The sequence below is a fragment of the Sprattus sprattus genome (assembly GCF_963457725.1).
Source record: "Sprattus sprattus genome assembly, chromosome: 1".
Taxonomy (NCBI): Eukaryota; Metazoa; Chordata; class Actinopteri; order Clupeiformes; family Clupeidae; genus Sprattus; species Sprattus sprattus.
This window is the reverse complement of record NC_137920.1, coordinates 70,252,085-70,272,161: the sequence shown is the minus strand read 5'-3', so window position 1 is coordinate 70,272,161 and position 20,077 is coordinate 70,252,085. Positions and strand designations below refer to the sequence as shown.

At 40.3% G+C, this 20,077-nt stretch overlaps 2 protein-coding genes across 2 annotated transcripts in view; one reads left to right on the top strand and one right to left on the bottom strand.

The window, feature by feature from the left end:
* Positions 1–20,077, top strand: part of sra1 (steroid receptor RNA activator 1) — a gene marked incomplete at its 3' end in the record, with an annotated part of 71,248 nt that overhangs the window by 23,437 nt on the left and 27,734 nt on the right. The window lies entirely within an intron of this gene.
* Positions 9,324–19,782, bottom strand: csf1rb (colony stimulating factor 1 receptor, b; the record flags this gene model as incomplete). The annotated part of the gene is made up of 21 exons (XM_080854859.1): positions 9,324–9,473; positions 9,726–9,831; positions 9,985–10,084; positions 10,294–10,405; positions 10,754–10,876; positions 11,015–11,115; positions 11,541–11,617; positions 12,010–12,169; positions 12,384–12,494; positions 12,646–12,750; positions 12,847–12,973; positions 13,497–13,615; positions 13,898–14,076; positions 14,175–14,283; positions 14,387–14,502; positions 14,621–14,843; positions 14,942–15,107; positions 15,392–15,528; positions 16,427–16,708; positions 16,946–17,209; positions 19,728–19,782. The coding sequence occupies 21 exons, from the start codon at positions 19,780–19,782 to the stop codon at positions 9,324–9,326; spliced, it is 2,922 nt and encodes a 973-aa protein (XP_080710985.1).

Here is a 20,077-nt window from a genome sequence, read left to right as displayed (position 1 = left end):
CTTGGAACGTTCGGTGTGTGTGCGTTTGTGTGTGTCTGTCTGTATACATGATAAAGAGTAGGTGGGGGTGAGTTTATCTCTCTCTCTCTTGCTCTCTCTCTCTTTGAGTGTGTGATTTGGTGTGTGTGTGTGTGTGTGTGTGTGTGTGTGTGTGTGTGTGTGTGTGTGTGTGTGTGTGCTTCTCTACATCTGTGTCTGACAGAAAGTAATTAGGAGAGGTGATGGTAGCTGGTTTGGCTGAAAAACATGTAAATCACTCTCTCTCTCTCGCTCTCTCTCTCTCACACACACACACACACACACACAAACACACACACACCCACCCCCCCCCCCCCCCCCCCACACACACACACACACACACACACACACACACACACACACACACACACACACACACACACACACACACACACACACACACACACACACACACACACACACACTCCCACACTATCTCTCTTTCCCTCTCACTCCCCCATTCTCACTGCCATTTCCTCCTGAACATGTTCAGGCTGTTTGACTGCTGCTGATATGGCACTTCGCTTCTCTCTACTTATCGCCGTGGCCCTTGGCATCCAGGGTGGTCTGTGAGGGGAGACAAGAACCCGAAGCAGTGCTGCTATGATTGAGCGCTATAAAAGCGCTGCATACCTGAGTAAATGACCTCCCTCAGGGGATGTGCGGCCCCATCCACTTCTTCACCTCCCCTTGACCCTTTCACTGCCAACACATTCAATTTGGCATTAATCTGAAGTGTCAAACTAAAACCACGTGTTTTTTGGTCTTATCTTCTCTGTTCGTGTTCTGTGTGCTGCCCCCGGGTGATGGATGGGTCAGTGATGGTTGTGAATGAGGTCCACATGTGTTGAGTGCGTTGTGTGTTTAAGTGGGCAGGCTCCCAGGGTTAGAGTTGGAATTGACGCAAGAACAGGGAAGTCAGGTGTTTTACAAAAAAAGGGAAAGAATAGAGGAAGTATGAAGGTGAAATGTCAAATATTTCTTAAAAAAAAAATTACGGATTTAGCATCTTGGATAAAAGTGCTGTCTTGTGTTTGAGTGTGCGCGTTTGTGTGCGTGCACGTGCTTGTGTATTGTGTGTGCGCGTTTGTGTGCGTGCACGTGCTTGTGTGTGTGTGTGTGTGTGTGTGTGTGTGTGTGTGTGTGTGTGTGTGTTTTATTGCCGGACACAGCCTTAAATGCTCTCAAAACTCAGCTTGTCAGCACAGTCTTCAATCAGCCTCCTCCCTTCTCTGGATTTCAACCATATTGAGTGGCCCTTAAGCCATAATATAATAACAGTTTATTTCTAAAACTCCCATTGTTCACAATGTCTCCCAAATGTCTCAGCATTGGTAATGGTGACAGCATTAACTTGATGGTGTATTTGTTTATGCCCGTAACCATTACTTATTGAATCAAGATTTAAATTCCATGGCATGGAAATTAGATTAAAAGCATCTGAAAGTTAATTTTTTTTTCAAAGTTCACATATAAACTTAAGATACATAGTTTAGTATTTCTCACTTTGTTTAAGAATGCCTGGAGTATTAACACCAACTTTGAGAGCTCACAGGAATGTTGAGTTCCACCATCGGTTTACTAAAACAGACCGGCTTTAAGCCATGCAGGTTTCCCTTCCGGTCCCTTATCCGGATTAGACAGTGAGTTATTACACGCTGTCACCTGTTATGCTGTGACATATTATTTACACTGGCCTGCAGTTCTCTCAACAAATACGGTTGTGCACAGTAGTGTCGGTGAATCACTGAAATAACAGGGATATCTGTCCAGATGCTGTAAATCTGCTCAAATGGAGACATGCCCCTGCATGCCTGGAAGTTATGAGGAAGTAGAGCCCGCTTCTATGAAAAATGTTGGTCGAGGGAAAAACTGGAGATGAAAGGGTGAAGGATGTCGACATACACCGTGTAGGCCCAGTCCGTGCCATGCGATGCCACTATCCTCGAGTTACAGAGAATCTCTGTAATCAGCGGATTTGGTTTCCATCCCAGGGCTTCAGTTTCAACATATTCGACACAGTTTCCGTGATCATAGATTAAAGTATGAAACAGGATCACAGCCAGAGACAAAGAAATCAGACATAGGCCCGACCAGAATGAGGAAATGACACGTTAAACCATTCTGACAGCCAGGGATTTTTCCCATCTTTGACTTTAAAGGCAGGCAACTACAAGACAGGAACGCTATTTTTCCACCCACAGATATACCATGCCCTCCAGGTCCTGCTCTGACTGAGTGGCATTAGTCTGATATTAACCTACATACCTGTTAGTGTAGCTGCCATAAAGACTAACATAAACATGTCTTTTATAATGACGCCAATCAGACAATTATCACTGGCATAATATGAAAGTGGGATTTTTCCTTGAGGTTGCTTTATGAAAGCACAATGTGTGGGTGAGTTATCCCCATTTACCTATCATATCAGTACCACAAGATGTGTTACACACAAGACTTTTGGACTTTTTAAAGAAATGTTATCATCTGTTTAGTACAAAATGCAATGTACACATAGTTCATTTTCCTCACCTGGTTTTTAGCTGTATACAATTGCATGTTAAATGCACTTAAAAGGCTTGAGTGGAAGGTATATAATGCATGATCTACACAGAGTTGAGATCAGTGTGTATCTTTGTGTGTTTGTGTGTGTGAGTGCGTGCCTGCGTGCATTTGTTTCATCCGTGAAATGGTGTCCTACAGCGCCACCTGGTGTGAGCTCCTTAGCTATTAAGAGTGCATGCTGTATGTCTAAAGTGATACTCCTGATGTTCATTAAGAGTGCATGCTGTATGTCTAAAGTGATACTCCTGATGTTATTAAGAGTGCATGCTTTAAATACGTATTTCTAAAGTAATACTCCTGATGTCATTAAGAGTGCATGCTGTATGTCTAAAGTGATACTCCTGATGTCTTTAAGAGTGCATGCTTTAAATACGTATTTCTAAAGTAATACTCCTGATGTCATTAAGAGTGCATGTTGTATGTCTCAAGTGATATGCCTGATGTCATTAAGAGTGCATGCTGTAGGTCTAAAGTGATACTCCTGATGTCTTTAAGAGTTTATGTTGAATGTCTAAATTGATTCTCCTGATGTAATTAAGAGTGCAAGCTGTACGTCTAAAGTAATACTCCTGATGTAATTAAGAGTGCATGTTGTATGTCTAAAGTAATACTCCTGATGTCATTAAGAGTGCATGCTTTACATATGTCTAAAGTAATACTCCTGATGTCATTAAGAGTGCAAGCTGCATGTCTTAAGTGATACTCCTGATGTCTTACCCTGTAAGACCCCCTGTTGCAATATTACAACGTCACAGTTGTTTCATTCAACTGGATGTATCAACATTGAAGTAAGTCAATTCCATGAAATATTTTTTTCTGTGATTGTTAGAATATGAAGTTCATGTTAATACTAAGTTATTGTGGAATTGATGCATCACATTAGATTTTCAGCTTGTTATGTCATTGTTGTAATTTTACAACGTTGGGTGAAAATGGTAGCTAAAATAGCATGTGCACCTTGTACACTACATGGAGACATTCAACTTCTCGAATGTTCAGATACAGGATAAATACTTTCAGAAATATAATGTTTTTGATAATTCACACTTTACAAATGGGTTATTTCTTATAATTTTAAGTTTAGAGCAGATTTTAATAATTGTAAATGGGTTAGGTTTAGCTAACCCTAACCCAATGTTATTTATATGTTAGCAGTGAGATATAGTCAACTGTTTTTTTTTTTATCTGGACTTTGTTTGTTTGCCCAAATATCTCCTTATTACACAAGCCAGATAATGTTTGTGGAATGCTTTGGAGGATGGTTGTTCAGAGACAAGTGTAAATGTTTTGGAATGTGGGGGTTGCATGTATGGTGCATTGTTCAGGGACAGGTGTGAATGTTCTGGAATGTGGGGATGATTGTATGCCATCAGTGGAATGTATTGCCTGAATAGGATTAATTTGCATCTGAATTAGTTATACTTGAACATTCTCTAACTATTATTTCCATTTCAGAATGACACCAGCAAGGAGAGCTTTCTTTAGTGTCCCCGATGTCATTGATGCTGTCCAAAATGGAGAGAGCAGGGACATGGTCGCATCTATACACACATCTATACGTAGGTCTGATCTATACCAACACACACACCTGTTCTGCAGAAGTAAGTCTCATCTATACACACACACACACACACCTGTTCTGCAGATGTAGGTCTCATCTATACACACACACACACACACACACACACACACCTGTTCTGCAGACGTAGGTCTCATCTATACACACACACCTGTTCTGCAGAAGTAGGTCTCATCTAAACACACACACACACACACCTGTTCTGTAGACGTAGGTCTCATCTATACACACACACACACACACCAATCGATGTGCGCAGGGACATGGTCGCACATTTCTCAGCGAAGACAACAAGGGGACGCTGCAGACACTGCGTGAAAGGATATTCCAATACGCTCTGTAGAAAGTGCAATCTCCGTCTCTGCTTTTCAGAGGAAGGGAACTGCTTTTGGGATTACCATTGCAAGTAAACAATGGTCACTGAATCTTTGAAATTTTCATTCTGTTTTGTATAACATTTTATCCAGTGTTTATCTTTTTAAAATAAATTATAATTCATAAAAATATGATTTGGGTGATTATTATTAATGAAATGTACTGTTATGGTGCTATATATGGTATATTATGGTGCATTATAATTGGTATTGTATTTGTTCTGACAGTTTGAGAGCAAATGCTCCCAATTGAAATATTACAACGTTTCCCTAGAAACTTACAAAAACATATTTTTTTAATTATTCCTTCATTATTTGCATCGGAAGACTCTTACATCATCTGACTTAAAAAAAAATGTTTTAGATATTATTTTTATGCTTGGGTCTCACAAGGTTTGAGAGTGAATGCTGTATGTCTAAAGTCTAAGGTCTAAAGTCTTTAGTCATCAAACTCTACAACATGTGTCTTACATAATTTGTTTACTTTCATTTAGGATTGCAACAAAGACTGTTCTGTTAAATAAAATGTCAAATTGCAAACTTTTCATCACAGACATTAGCATAATAATGTCATTAAAATACTGTATCTCCACTGCAACAAACTCTTGTTTCTTTCTTGTTGTCATTATTGCATCTCTGTATTTTAAAGACTAACCTGCTTTATATATCTGTGCATATTTCTATAACTTGTATAATTAAGGTCGATACATGCAGTTTTTTTGCGAATGCGTTTTAAATGGGCCAAACTGTTTGACAAGTGACATATGTCGCTGTGGTTTGCAAGGTGTGCCTGTCCGCTTCTGTGCAAAAAGCGTTTGAAACATTGCACAACAGATGGTTTCAAAAGAGAAGTAGCTGTTGATGCAATGTCTGACTGGCATCCATCTCCTAAATTGTTACTTCCTGCTCATAAAAATAAAATGTCTTGCCTGCTGCTCTGGCACAATTTGAAATAAGTATGTGACATAAATTAGTAGGTGCTTGACCTTTTTCTCTGTTCAGTAACAGATTCAAACTCACGTGTCTCACCTATTGTGTAATTGCAAAATTAAGAGTATACCCACTTCTCCAGGGACCACTACACCACTGGGTGCAACTGCATTCATAGTCCATTCAAGTAAGATGCACTTCATGGTGATTCAAAGCACCACTCTATGACCCTCTTTCAGTGTTTCACTCATTCTCATATCTCAGCCAAAGCCCAACCATGACCACATATACATACAGTCAGTGGTGTAGTCCAGGGTATACCCACTTATTTTTCAGTCAGCATTGCGTATACTCACTTTTGAAAGAAGGGGGATTATCCTGTGCTGTATGGGCTGCTTACAAAAATTAAGAGTATACCCACTTCTCCAGGGACCACTACACCACTGCATACAGTGTATATGTACTGCAATTGGGTTTGTGTGGACACGTGCTTTTTTCGACTTGCTACTGTCATTCCAGCTATTCCAGAACACCAATGTGAGCTTGTTCGGCTCAGTCCATCCTAGTCCCCCTGTTGCAGGAACCTACACTGTCACAGTGGTGTTAGCTGACCATGACCCTGTTGCACATGTATACATGCAGGAACCTCCACTTGCACGGTGGTGTTAGCTGAGCATGACCCTGCAAACGAAAACATTTAGAATTTGTACAAATGTGCTTGTGTTCCGCACACTTAGTGTAACCACTTGGTGGTGGTCATGACGAAGTTGTTCAGTCCAGCACAAGCAGCAATGCTGATGCAATCTCAACGATTTAATCAGCAGGGACCATCTAGTGCACTGGCAATGACACGCATGTTCCATCCATGTCACGGGTCACAAGGACACGGTTTCCCACAATTGCTTAGTACTTACAATTGTGTTGTTTTGCTATTTTAAAAAATAGATATACTTTGCAGCAAAGTCCCAGAGACATGATCTGTCTAATCTGAAAGTACTTTATATACTTTATACAGTAAGGGTATTTTACACACACACAGTTGCACTAGTGCAAGCAAATATTCAGTTAATTCAAATGTTATGGCAAATTCTTTCAGAAATATAATTAACTTCAATTTCTGTAGTTTCCACACACATCGGCACTTGTTGGGTGCATCATGAAATTATAAATTCATAAGATTATTATAAATTGAAAGAATTATATTATACACTTGAAATGAAGCAGATTATTCTAACGTTTTTGCTGAAAATGTATTCAGTTTGCTTCTTTGTTTGTATGAATGAAAAATATAGATGCAGATGTCTCTGAAGACATTTTCCCACTATTACTGCTGTATATGTCATGTGCGATCAATGAGACAAAGTGACCCAAAAATGCAACTACCACAAACAATTTGATCCAAAGTGACTAACAATAGCATCTTGCATTGCCCAGGAATTTAATCCGGGTCAGCTACTTGAATTTCAACAACACAAACCTCTGTACCACTGAGCACACATGGTATATTTAGAATATTTTGCACCAAAGGTTTACTGATGTGCTGAGGTGTGTGTCTGTAAAGAGTTTTGAAAAAGTGGACATGGTATGAAAATTGAAAATGACTGGAAAAAACTTTAACTCTACTTACGTACTACCCTTACTCACACTCATAGTTCCTTATGTGCTATACCAATGAGCCTTAATATGTTTGTAGACTTTAATTTTCATATTATTCATATTATTCTTTTTACAAATGTCATATTTGAAGCCTCCTACAGTGGTTCATGAAGAGGCCATGTAGTGGGCTACATCTCAAAGCACGTTTTGTATTTACACTAGTGGTGTAAAAGTGAACTACACTCTGCAGCTTCAGAGGGAGCTCTATAGCAAAAACTACCAATTATCATATAATGGGGCTTGAATCTTTCATAGGTGATAGTATCACTTCAAATGTCTGCTAAACTTCAATCAGCTTTTGCCTTCATTTTCAGAATCTCATTATGTACCTTATCTATATTAATTTGCATTCATTTTGAGTTACATTCATTACAAAAGTGACCATGAACACTATTTATAGTCCTAATGACAATTAGCGAGACTGATATCAATATGACCTTATAAAACAGGTTGCAGGGATGCAGGTTTTGTTTTAGTATAATCATTTAACCTATACCTAAACATAATACCTTATAAAATATGTAAGTGGTGATATAAATATATAATCCTCAATAACAGAAAGGCCAATACATTCTGTGTTTTTTTTTATCTGAGAACTGAGCTTTGTTGCGTTATCTTACCATCGGGAGGAGAATTTTTCTATAAATCAAATTTCGCCCCCACTACTTTTTTTGTGCATATCAACCCTTATCAATGAGGCCCCAGGTGTCCCACATTGCGTTGTATTGCCCAGCATTTTGATCCTCTGTCCCGCACCCCACATATTAAGATCATGTCTGACCATTTTCACTGGCCATTTGGATCTCAGAAATAAGAACACATGGATGTGTGTTTTTTTTTTTACCCACCAGGCATGTGAGCTTATGCCATTGAAGCTCAGTTTAATTAATTTAACAGCGCTGTGTCAAAAGCATCAGGGTGGGCCACATTCAATGCCGACAAAACGGTGGTGCATTGAACATCCTGTTGTGTTACAAAAGCACAGCTGAGAAGGCCATTCTTTGTACATTTTAATCTTGTAGGGTCTTTAGTTGGATGCACAACACCTTTTTAATGCAGTGGGGTTTATATGAAGATTGCTGCTGAATGGCTAACACCTCTGACACACCCACCAAATGAGAGAACATTTTTTGAAAAAACTTGTTGCACACTGTTTCACAGAGTTTTGACCAGTTGCACACTCTTTCACAGAGTTTTGACCAGTTAAATATAAAAAAAGGGCTTGGGAGTGGAAACATTGATGGAAAGACTGAAGAGAAAGTGAGTGTTAAGGAGATCGAGTGCAGGGCAGGGTTTGTCTTTTAATGTTTGCACCACCCATTTTGATTGATCACGTGAGCATGGTGCTTACTACTACTCATATTTGGTCAGGTCACCCTACACAAGAATTCTTAACCTATACACAGATTAAATAAAGTTACTTGGTGCATAGCATACTGAATATTAAGTATAGACTAAATAGAATAATTTACTTAGGTTTGTGCAAGCGCAAGATGAGAAAGTCTAGTTGTCTAGAAAGTGCAGTTGATGATTATTATAAAGAACATCAACAGCACAGACCCTCGACCTTGGGCACGGGAGGCAGGCGTGCTAGCAAAGAGGCTAACACCCATGGGTGCTAGTGGCTTTCGCCACACGTCTCATCTCGTCTTGTCACGTCTTTGGGTGTTGGGGACTGAGGTTTTCTCACTGCTCAACTCTGTTCATGCTGGCTACCGTTACACACCTCAAAATGAAAACGTTCTTCTTGACTCTAGAAAGAGTGTTTAATATTTTTTGTATGTTTAACTACAACAGGTTACATTTTGCATGAATAAAGAAAAATCATAAAAATACAGGGTAGGTGACAGTACATGAATGTGAGTTATTTACATATCCTAGGGGAAATGGGAAACTCATATAAATGGCCACTTTGATCACTTGTATGAATGTTAAGCAGCTCTGTGTATAAACATATAAGTTAACACAAGCGATATACAAGCACTACTGGTCACAATGGTAATGTAAAACAGGATATATTCAGGCCAAGCTAACTTTAAGCGGAGCTAAAATCAACTGGAAAAACAGTGTTTGTGTGTGTGTGGCTGTGTCTTTGTGTGTGTGTGTGTTTGTGTGTGTGGCATGTTTGCATTTGTATGTGTGCGTATCTACGCAAATGTTTATTTCCCTGTACAGTATATGGGTTACATCCTACTTTCCCATCAGCAAATTCTGTAATTATTTTTCATCAGTGGTTGTCCCTCCGCATCCTGATCAAGTGTCTGCTCAAAGCTCCCCTCGCAGACGGAAGGCGATTCACACACTTCTTCTGCCTCGGTCTCCTCAAGGGCCAGCTGGAGGTTCCTGTAAGGCTGATGAGAAGCCATTCAAACAACATTTGTGAGGTATGGCTGAGTCACTGTCTCTAAAAATGCACACATTTGAACATCAATGGACCAATTTAATTTGTTAATCCAGATCATGTTATACGAATACAGTGTTCTCAAATAGGATTATTGATACAAATTGTATTTATTTTAGATAAACAAACAACCCAGATTATCCTTTTATTTTTTACAAATGAATCTTTGGACATTTAAAAAAAAAGCTTGTTTTATCCTTACTTGATTAGGTTGATCTGGCAGTAGCCGTCCAATAAGTTCTCCAATTTTACTGAATGTTGGACGCTGTGTTGGTTCCAGGCTCCAGCACATTCTCATGATTGTATACCTGTAGGTAAGAGGATGATATCAAGTGTATTGTCTGAATTTAAATAGATTATGTGTGATTCTTCCATAACTTGTTGGTGGCATGTGAATGGAAAATCCCCACATAATTGTATTATGGAATTGCGCAATGCTTGCAGTAATTGTTGGCACTTACATCTCTGATGGTGCAAAGTCTGGCTGAGACATCTGATACCCGTCTTGTATCATTTTATAGAATCTGGGGTTCACCATTATATCAGGGTATGGGCTTTTACCTATGGTAATTAGATGCAACAACAAAATTATTTTTGCAAAGAACTGTAATTAAATATGTATAGTATTAGGCATTTGTCTTAACATATCTTCTGCATTTGTGTGTCAGGAGGAAATACCATATTTTTCCAACATTTTACCAACATTTATTCGAACAGCGAAAATAGTGAAATGAATGTAGGGACTTTGTATGTTGAAGATTGACACCCACCTAGAGAGAAGATCTCCCACAGCAGTATGCCATAGGACCACACATCACTCTGCACTGTGTACACACAATCAAAGATACTTTCGGGAGACATCCACTTCACTGGCAGGCGTGCCTGCAGAACACACAGAAACACACCTGCTGTTTTACCAGGGCACACATCATCTTCCTAACAACATCACAACAACCTGTTGTGTCTGCAACCTACTCACCCACTGTCTATGGCTGAAAACTCAACTCAACTCAATTTAGTTCATATTTCTATAGCGCCAAAACAATTTGATTGTTTCAATGCACTTTACAGAGCCCAGAACCCAGAACCAGTAGAAACAAAGAGGGTTCAGGCACTTGAAAAATGTGTATGCATTAGGTTTGATACAGACAGATGCATAATCAAAACCATGTTAATTGATGATAAATGGGCGATGATGCGTTCCTGGAGATGGAGCAGACGCTCACTCACATTTCCTTTGACCACATAATTGGAGTCGTTCATTATGTCCCGGGCGAGCCCGAAATCACAGATCTTGGCCACACAGCAATCAGTCAGGAGAACATTCCGGGCAGCCACATCTCTGTGAATGCACTGCAAAACAAACACACTCACAGCTCTACTGACAGCAGAAGTCATAAAATAATAGTTGCTGGAACACTGCCCAGGAGTCTACTACCATATATCTACAACATTTATAACATATATTATATATATATATGTGTTCATTACATTGCGAGCGGCTAGGAAATCCATGCCCTGAGCCACATCATAGGAGAATCGTAGTAAGTCCTCCATGCCAAACAATCTGGAATCTGTGTCTGGGTGGCAACCTGAAAGCACACCAGGGGAACACAGATATTTTGGGTTTGGCACGTCAATGCAACTCTTGACATATAAAATGGATTTTTACACCTCTGGTCACACTGAAAGGCCAACTATAAATTACTTCTGTTTTTGAAGATTCGGTAAACTCTGCCAAGGTAGCAAGGCCCGAATGAAAGCTCTGTGCTTTTCTGTTGTGTGTGTGTGTGTGTGTGTGTGTGTGTGTGTGTGTGTGTGTGTGTGTGTGTGTGTGTGTGTGTGTGTGTGTGTGTGTGTGTGTGTGTGTGTGTGTGTGTGTGTGTGTGTGTGTGTGTGTGTGTATGTATGTTTGCTCCAGAGGCACACTTGAACTGAGCTTCCTCTGTCTCTCCACACTGTGCCTCTTTCTGTGGAGGCACAGCACAGCACTTCAGCCATTTTGCTATTTACTTACCCAGTGACTGGTGCCTTGGCTTCTTCCCCGATGACATGTCCTGATAGTCGGAGCCAGAGCAGGAGATGCCGCTGTCGCTGTTAGCGCACAGACAGGGAGGGGGGGGAAGAAAGACAAAAAAAGTGAGAAATAGAGAAAGTGAGAAGGCGATCTTGTTTCCATGACTTCAAAATATTATGGTGCTAAACTGTCAGGTGTTGGTGGGCTGCAGGCTTCTGTGATGTCAGTTCATTTGTTCACTTGACAGTTCTGTCTTGGCTGACACCCAACAGACGAGGTCACCTCATTAGTGTGGGTGTGTGCTGGACGTGGACGTGGTACAACAGTATCAGGCTATCATGACGGCTAATCGCTTATGTTTCGGGGTTTACAAACTCAAAGTATAAGGTGCATCTGCACCCACAAGTTCCTATTGCAGTCATGATTTTTTTGTTGTTGTTGTTGTTGTTGTTTGTATACCCAAACAAACCTTCTGACACGGTGGTCTTCAGTGAGGTTCTTGTAGAGCGTGCTCTCACAGGAGATGCTGGACACACTCAAGGCTGAGGACACAAACATCTCTGCCCTGCCGCGTAAGAAGTTTAGCAGGTCCCCGTGACCACAGTACTCTGTGATCATTAGCATTGGCCCTGAAATGGAAAACGGTTACATTATCAGAATTGTGGCCTTATCATGTAATAATACATATCTTCTTTAGGGATAATTCATTTCTACAAAAGAGTAGTACCAAACAGATGTAATACAGTTATGGTGGGAATTTTCATCGACAAACTAAAGAACATAGCATTGTAAAGTCATAAAAAATATCCTGGCTACTCTCTGTGAGTGATTATTAAGCCTTACCCCCTTGTGTACAGGCACCCAGTAGGTTGACTATATTGCTGTGGGATCCTAAGTGGCTCAGAATCTTCAGTTCTGACATCAGAGCCTCTCTCTCCTCTGAATGGGCTCTGGCTACCAAGGGGATGACATCTTTATTTGACATTTTATGATCTAACGTTACCATTAATCACATGAGCACAACCTTCTGATGCTTCTGGATAGGGATGTGTTGTCTCTGTTTAAACACATGAATTGTTTTTATTATATAACAAACTAAACTTACGTTTGAGCATCTTCACCGCCACACGGGTGATGTCTTCATCTGTGCCTAGGCCATAAGCTGTGGCCTCCACCACTTTCCCAAAGGCCCCAGTACCCAACACTTGACCTGGGACATGAAAGTAGTTCCCATTTAAAAAGTTTGAAATGAACAACTCAATACAGACATTCGATAGAATTTTGACAAATGTGAAGAGTTGCTAACCAAGCCTTAGCCTTTCACGTGGGAACTCCCACTTGTCATTGTATGGAAGCTGTGATGGGTCAATAAATGTGTAGTTGTTCCCATCACTGAGCTCGATTATCTTCCATCTGATTTCAAATTTAGGTTTCTGTAAGAGGGAACACAGTTTTAAAGGCACCCAGTGCAACTTTCGAGGCTTAAAAATAAACATTACATTTCTAGTCTTTTTTACACGTAGTAAGTTTCAATAACTCCATACCATTACATACCGACATTCAAGCAGCAAAGATGAGACGTCGTTGTGTGGTGAGAACTGAACCGATAACAACAACAATCGCCGCCATTTTCTTTATATTTTGTAACCTACAATAAATAAAGCAGGCTTCCAGTCAATGGAAAAATGGCTTCTCCCCACCGGCGATTGTTGTTGTTTACGATTTTCTATCAGTTCTCACCACACAACGACGTCTCATCTTTGCTCCTTGAATGTCGATATGTAATGGTATGGAGTTATTAAAACTTACTACATGTAAAAAAGACTAGAAATGTAATGTTTATTTTTCATTGAATGTTTACATAAAGTTGCACTGGGTGCCTTTAATGTTTCAAGGAGATTTTGTTTGCATGAATGAAATGGCGGATGAAGATGAAGTGTGTTTTACAAGATGTACCTGTTTGTACTTGTAGAGAACAACTGCAAGCAGGATTGTCAAGATTCCGACCATGCTTGATGCACCAATGAGGGTTGATGTGAAATTATGAGATCCTAAAATTCTGGTAGCTGCGACAGCTAAAAAAAAGGTATCCACAGTGATTTAGTTAATTACAATGGTGGTAAAATTAAAATTAAAAAGAGCAATACATTATTTTAATTGTAAAGGATGAATTATTTGCCTTGTGTCATAAAGTAAAATGCAGTTATTAACATAATACGAGGGAGTTCATTTAATAGCTTAAATGAAAAAAATATTTTCTCAAATCTGTAGCTGTGGATACATTGTAGATGTAGACATATATCTATATAAAAACATGTGTAGCCACTGATGCATCAAACAAATCTTTATTGTCTTACGGGTGAAATCAAAAGAAATAGTGTCCCGGTCCTCTCCAGCAATGTTCACTGCTATACATTGTATGGTCATTCTGGTGTTGGTTTGGTTCACATGAAGAACACTTTCCACCTGGCCTTGCCTAGAATCACTCTTGTTCACCACAAAGGCCTCTCCCTCTAGACTGACGTTTCTGTCACATCTGTAATGAATGCTGTTTTGTTAGTGGATTTTGAACCTATGTGGTCATTGCTTCTGTTTTTTTTTTTTATCTCTACGTGGGAAGAGTCCTGTACTCACGTGGTGCTGAGGCCCACGCATTGATACCAGTAAATAACGGGTGGAGGGTCGCCCGTGGCAACACAGGTCAGTGAATAATTATCCCATCTTACCAAAGCGCTTGGCTTGTCTATTTAAAAAAAAAAAACAGAGGAAGAAAGTGAAAAAACACACACAAAAAAAGGACATCCGTATAACCATAGACTTGGTTCTGTCTTCCAGTAAGTACCCACAAGAGACAGAGACATTGAAGTTGAGTGAGGCATTGACTTTGTCGCTCCTGGCATGGATGGTGTACAGGCCCTGTTCTTCCCGCTTCAAGCTCCTCAGAAGCCGCGTGCTTTTGTATCTATAATAACACACAAGCACACAAGGCAGCAAGCCCGACAGTTAAGCACCAAAATAAGGATCATTTAAAAATGAATTTGGACACTTCTTAAAACAAAGATTACAAAGCCATTTGTCACCCATTTGCAATTTTGAGAGAAGTTTCTTCTTGGTTAGTTGCATTGCACAATTCAGTTATATCCCACCAGTGGTCTTCAATCTCTGGGTAAGCAGTGATCTGGACAGCCAGTTTAATACTCTCTCCTTCTAATACATGGACATCCACACAATCATTGCCCAGCGTCATTGTGCCCAAACTTGTCCCCGAGGAGAGCAAAGGGACAAGATTGATGTATGGCTCCTCTGTTGTAGGGACATAAGAACAAAAATAGGTATACAGGTTATAGACTCTGCCTCTTAAATCACATCCTGCCCCAGACAGATGGAATGACAAGACTTGCCTATAACTTGCAGGCGCATGGTGGAGGAGTTTACACCAGCTTCATTGGCGGCCACGCAGGTGAAGTTCCCTGTGTCAGACAGACTCACTGAGGGAATGGTCAAGGTGCTGGTTCTTAGCACTACTGCACCCAGATCTAAAGGGATGGGCCGATCAGGTGTCATCTCCTAGGAAAAAACAATGAATTTGTAAAGTCAAGGTCAAACAGCAAAGCATTTAACAGGATTGTGAAATTGCCCTACTGTTGTCATCCATAAATGGTAACATCACACTCAGACATGTAAACAGTATGATGTGAAGTCACAAGATGTCGATTGTGCTTGCTCTAAGGGGGTGCTCAGGCGCTGGGCTCTGTAAAGCGCATTGAGACAATTTAATTGTTTTGCCGCTATATAAACAAAAATACATTCAATTGAATGTTGTTTCATATAGGCGAAGAGATGAGCCATACTCGACCAGAAGTATGTCTCCAGGTGACGTTGGAATCGCGGTTGGGGTTAGTGCTAGTGCATTGGATTTGCAGCTTTTCCCCAACAAGACGAATGAGCTCCTGGACTGTCATCAGTACACCTGGTGGAGAACATAATTCTGACAGAGACAACACATGACACGAAACATAAGGACACAGCACCACATCTAGTAATCTCTGATCATAGTCTTGGTATAATAGTGCACAGACATAGATTAATACAGGGTATTCTGATCATAGTCTTGGTACAATAGTGCACAGTAATAAAGGGTATTCTGATCATAGTCTTGGTATAATAGTGCACAGACATAAATTAATAAAGGGTATTCTGATCATAGTCTTGGTATAATTGTGCACAGACATAGATTAATAGAGGGTATTCTGATCATAGTCTTGGTATAATAGTGCACAGTAATAAAGGGTATTCTGATCATAGTCTTGGTACAATAGTGCACAGTAATAAAGGGTATTCTGATCATAGTCTTGGTATAATAGTGCACATATACAGATCAATAAAGGGTATTCTGATCATAGTTTTGGTATAATAGTGCACATATACAGATCAATAAAGGGTATTCTGATCATAGTCTTAGTATGAGAGTGCACATATACAGATCAATAAAGGGTATTCTGATCATAGTCTTGGTATAATAGTGCACATATACAGATCAATAAAGGGTGTTCTGATCATAGTCTTGGTATAATAGTGCACAGACATAGATTAATACAGGGTATTCTGATTTTAGTCTTGGTATGAGAGTGCACATATACAGATCAATAAAGGGTGTTCTGATCATAGTCTTGGTATAATAGTGCACAGACATAGATTAATACAGGGTATTCTGATCATAGTCTTGGTATGAGAGTGCACATATACAGATCAATAAAGGGTATTCTGATCATAGTCTTGGTATAATAGTGCACATATACAGATCAATAAAGGGTGTTCTGATCATAGTCTTGGTATGAGAGTGCACATATACAGATCAATAAAGGGTGTTCTGATCACAGTCTTACTTGGTTTGATCATTAAAGAGTACGCTGCAGAGACTCCATTGTTCCCGCGGACTGTTGCACTGCAGACATAGTCTCCGCTGTGATGGGGCAGGAGGGCTCGGACGAGAATCCCGCTCTTCGGATCGGCAGTGTAGTTCATGTCCTGGGGCACAGCACTGCCGTTAGCCAGGCGGAGAGAAAGGTCTGTTGCACTGGGATCCGTCAGTAAACAGTCGATGAGATAATCTGAGCCCTCCTTTGTATATTCAGTGTCAGACTTTGGTGGTGTGAACATCTCACCATCTATGGATAGAAGTCACAAGGTGAAGCGCATTTCCATACAAAGAAACCACTCACTAGACATAACATAGCCTGTGTAGTTATGTGATGTATATGAAAATGTTTCATATATATTTCTACAGGCCAAAATATTCTCCTATTTACTTAGAAATAATCAAAAATCATGTGCATTAGTCACATCATGTGTCTCATCTATACTTTTTGTTAATGTGAAAATTCAGAGGGAGGTAGATAGCGTACTGGTTATGTAGATGTAGACTTCTGAGTGCTGCTCTGGACGTTCGTCACACACACACTTGTATCTTCCGGTGTGAATAACAGTGGCCTCTTTGACGATGATCAAGTTTTTCTTGGTGATGTGACGACTGTGAGATCGTGGCGAAGTCTTCCAGGACACACTGCTGTTACCACGACAACTCAGGGTAAAACGAGTACCCACGGGCAAACAGATTTCAGCTTCATTTACAGCTGTGTTGTTCAGCTTGATCAAAGGTGGCCTCCAGTCTATTAATACAATAAATAAATAAATAAATGGATAGATAGATAGATAGATAGATAGATAGATAGATAGTTATATAATCAGAAATCATTAGTAATGTGGAAAAGTGTTTATACCTGTGAATTTTATACAATTATTCATCTTGAAGAAAATGTGGTTCTTCATTAATTTCGTTATACTGTGTTTATGTTTTTATAGCCAGCTGGCTATATACTTTTTAATTTATAATATTATAATATCATTTTCCACTTCAATAAACTACAGCCAAATCAACCAATGATTATAAAGTTCATATTTTGTATTTGACCTATTTTAACTATTTTAATTACTCAAAATTGTAACATTATGAAGTTTAACTTCAATTGTCATGTTATCAGATAACCATCCAACATTACAATCCACAATGTGCTAAATAAATAAATAAAGACAACCATAGTTGAATGATGTTCGATTATTTATTGTTATATTTCATGTCAACATTTAATAATAATCATGCAGTGATTAAGCATTTATTTGCAGAAGAAAATCAGTGTACAAATAAAACATCTTTTAACTGATTCACAGCAATTTTATTTTCATATATTGCTGATTCTTTGTAATGCTGGCATTTCATTAAAGCGATTTAATTGTGCTGATTATTTTTTTGTGTATAAGTGACAGGATCACCATGATCCTGTAAGCATAACCAAATGTATCAAAAGTTGCAGATTCATGTTCCACGTATGTCTTCACAGCTAAAGAGATTAGACATCTTATTGCTTGTTGATCGTCTTGGCCAGGTCCTGTAGCTGGTTGCCTATCCGAGAGGCTTGCAGGAGGAGGGCCTGATGGTTCTCCACCAGAAGGCTCTGATGGCGGGCCAGGTTCTGCAGATGGGTCAGGTGCTGTCCACCTTGGTCCCGGATGTCGCGCAGCAGCTTGACCAGCTCGGCCTGCCCGCTGGCCACTTCCTTGTGCTCCTGGACCAGCTGGGTAAGCCCTGTTAGCACCTCTCCCCGCCAGCTTGAGGCGGACTGCTGCTCCTGGACCAGTTGGCTCAGGGCGCGACCCAGCTCCTCCACACCGCCACAGCAAGGACCAGTAGGAGCCTCCAATGGGGAGCTCACAAAAGCACCGGGGTCTGACTCACTGGCCTCTGAACCCATTGTCATGGCCCTCGGCTCACTGTTTTTGCCATCGTCTGAAAGGAGCGAAACACAATGTTTAACCCTGAGATATCGTTTGCCATTTGAATTGAATCAGAATTAATTGGGGCGAAATTAATTTCTAAAACGGTGAAGGTTGCGGTTGTAGGAAAGCAAAATCAAGTGGTCGACTTACTTGTGATCAAAATGAGGTACCCTGTTGTGCTTGTCCTCTGACAGGCTTGATGTACATGGGATGTGATCCATGTCATGTGAACTATTGTTTCATGCAGTCACAATATCCCATCACACGTTTCAAATATGTGCAGAGGATTTGTACAGTGTGAAATATTATCTGTACTGTAAAAGCGAGTATTCAATGCATAAAAAGTTATCAATTCAGCAACGCCTGTCGGGAAGCGTGAATCACTGTTCGAATCGTTTTGAAATGCGACCCTTGCTATCACATCTCCAAGGATGTTGCTGGCGTTCTGTATATTTTCGTCAGGGGAAAGGGGAAATGAGAGTGGTCTTGACATGGGCTTTGCAGGGGGTTTGGGTGGGGGGGGGGCAGCTCTTGCCTACTTGTCAGGAAACACATTGCGCTAAGAGGTGAGGGGCGGAGGAGGCCACCGGAGGAGGTGGATGGGGGAAGGCATACTCCAGAGCCAGGTCTCGAGGGTCTGTTTCCCATTCCAGCTCTCACTTCTCTTTCACCTCACGCAGGACATGCACAAGCCAAGCTGATTTCTCACAGACACTGCAAGCCACACCACCCCAACCGCCCCCGACCCCCCCCCCCCACCCCCCACCCCCCGACCCTCAACCCCCACCTTTTTTCCACAAATGGCGAAAACCACAAACGCTCTCACCTGTCTCGGTTCTACTGAACTCTTGCTCACGTGCTACCTGACAGCAGTTCCTTTGTTGTTGTTGTTTGGAAATTCATTGTTTAGCTCAAGTCTGTATTAAATAATCAGCACCTTCAGTGAGAGCACTTTTTTTTTGTTTAGTTTACTTTTTACAGTCTTTATTTGGTTGTAATTTCTCAGAGACCATTTTGATGGTGAGTGCGTAAAACAATAATCTGTACAGACACATACAAAAATAAGCGTCTGTACTCAGGCATACTCCTACACAAAGATTAAGATAGTTTTTCAAATCTGTCCTTACAGAAAACATTCAAAATGTTTGTATTAATATGTCCTTGTACACTATTTTAAACTTTCTACAATTTTGCAGAAAGATATTGGATGTTTATGTCATTAGTTGCTTCATAAGGATGTGCAGATTTTTTGTCAAACATACAGAACAAAATACCTGGCTAATATGTGGCTCAGTGGAGGTTAGCAAAGAGCAACTCTACTGAGAGAAGAGAGTGAAACCATCATGGCCTTACCTTGGGCTGCACAAGGCAGAACGCCCAGAAGAAGAGCCAGGTAGAGCATCATCATCATCCGCCTTTACTCTACCAACCCTGGAGCTTAGGTCACGCTAGAAGAGGATACAACAATCTACTCAAGTCTACTCAAGTCGAACACAACAAAGACAACTGACTGGTGGAGGTGGTGAAACAGTTTTTAAGTCCCTTAGCCATCGGACTTCCTCTTTGTGATTTCAACCAATGGCACATTTACTAGAGAAAGTTCTTTGTTTCCCTGAAGATGTTTTTTTTTTTTACTGATTTTCATAGATTAAGCAGAATGCATACACACTCTCATTTGGATTAATAAACACACATTTTTGTGT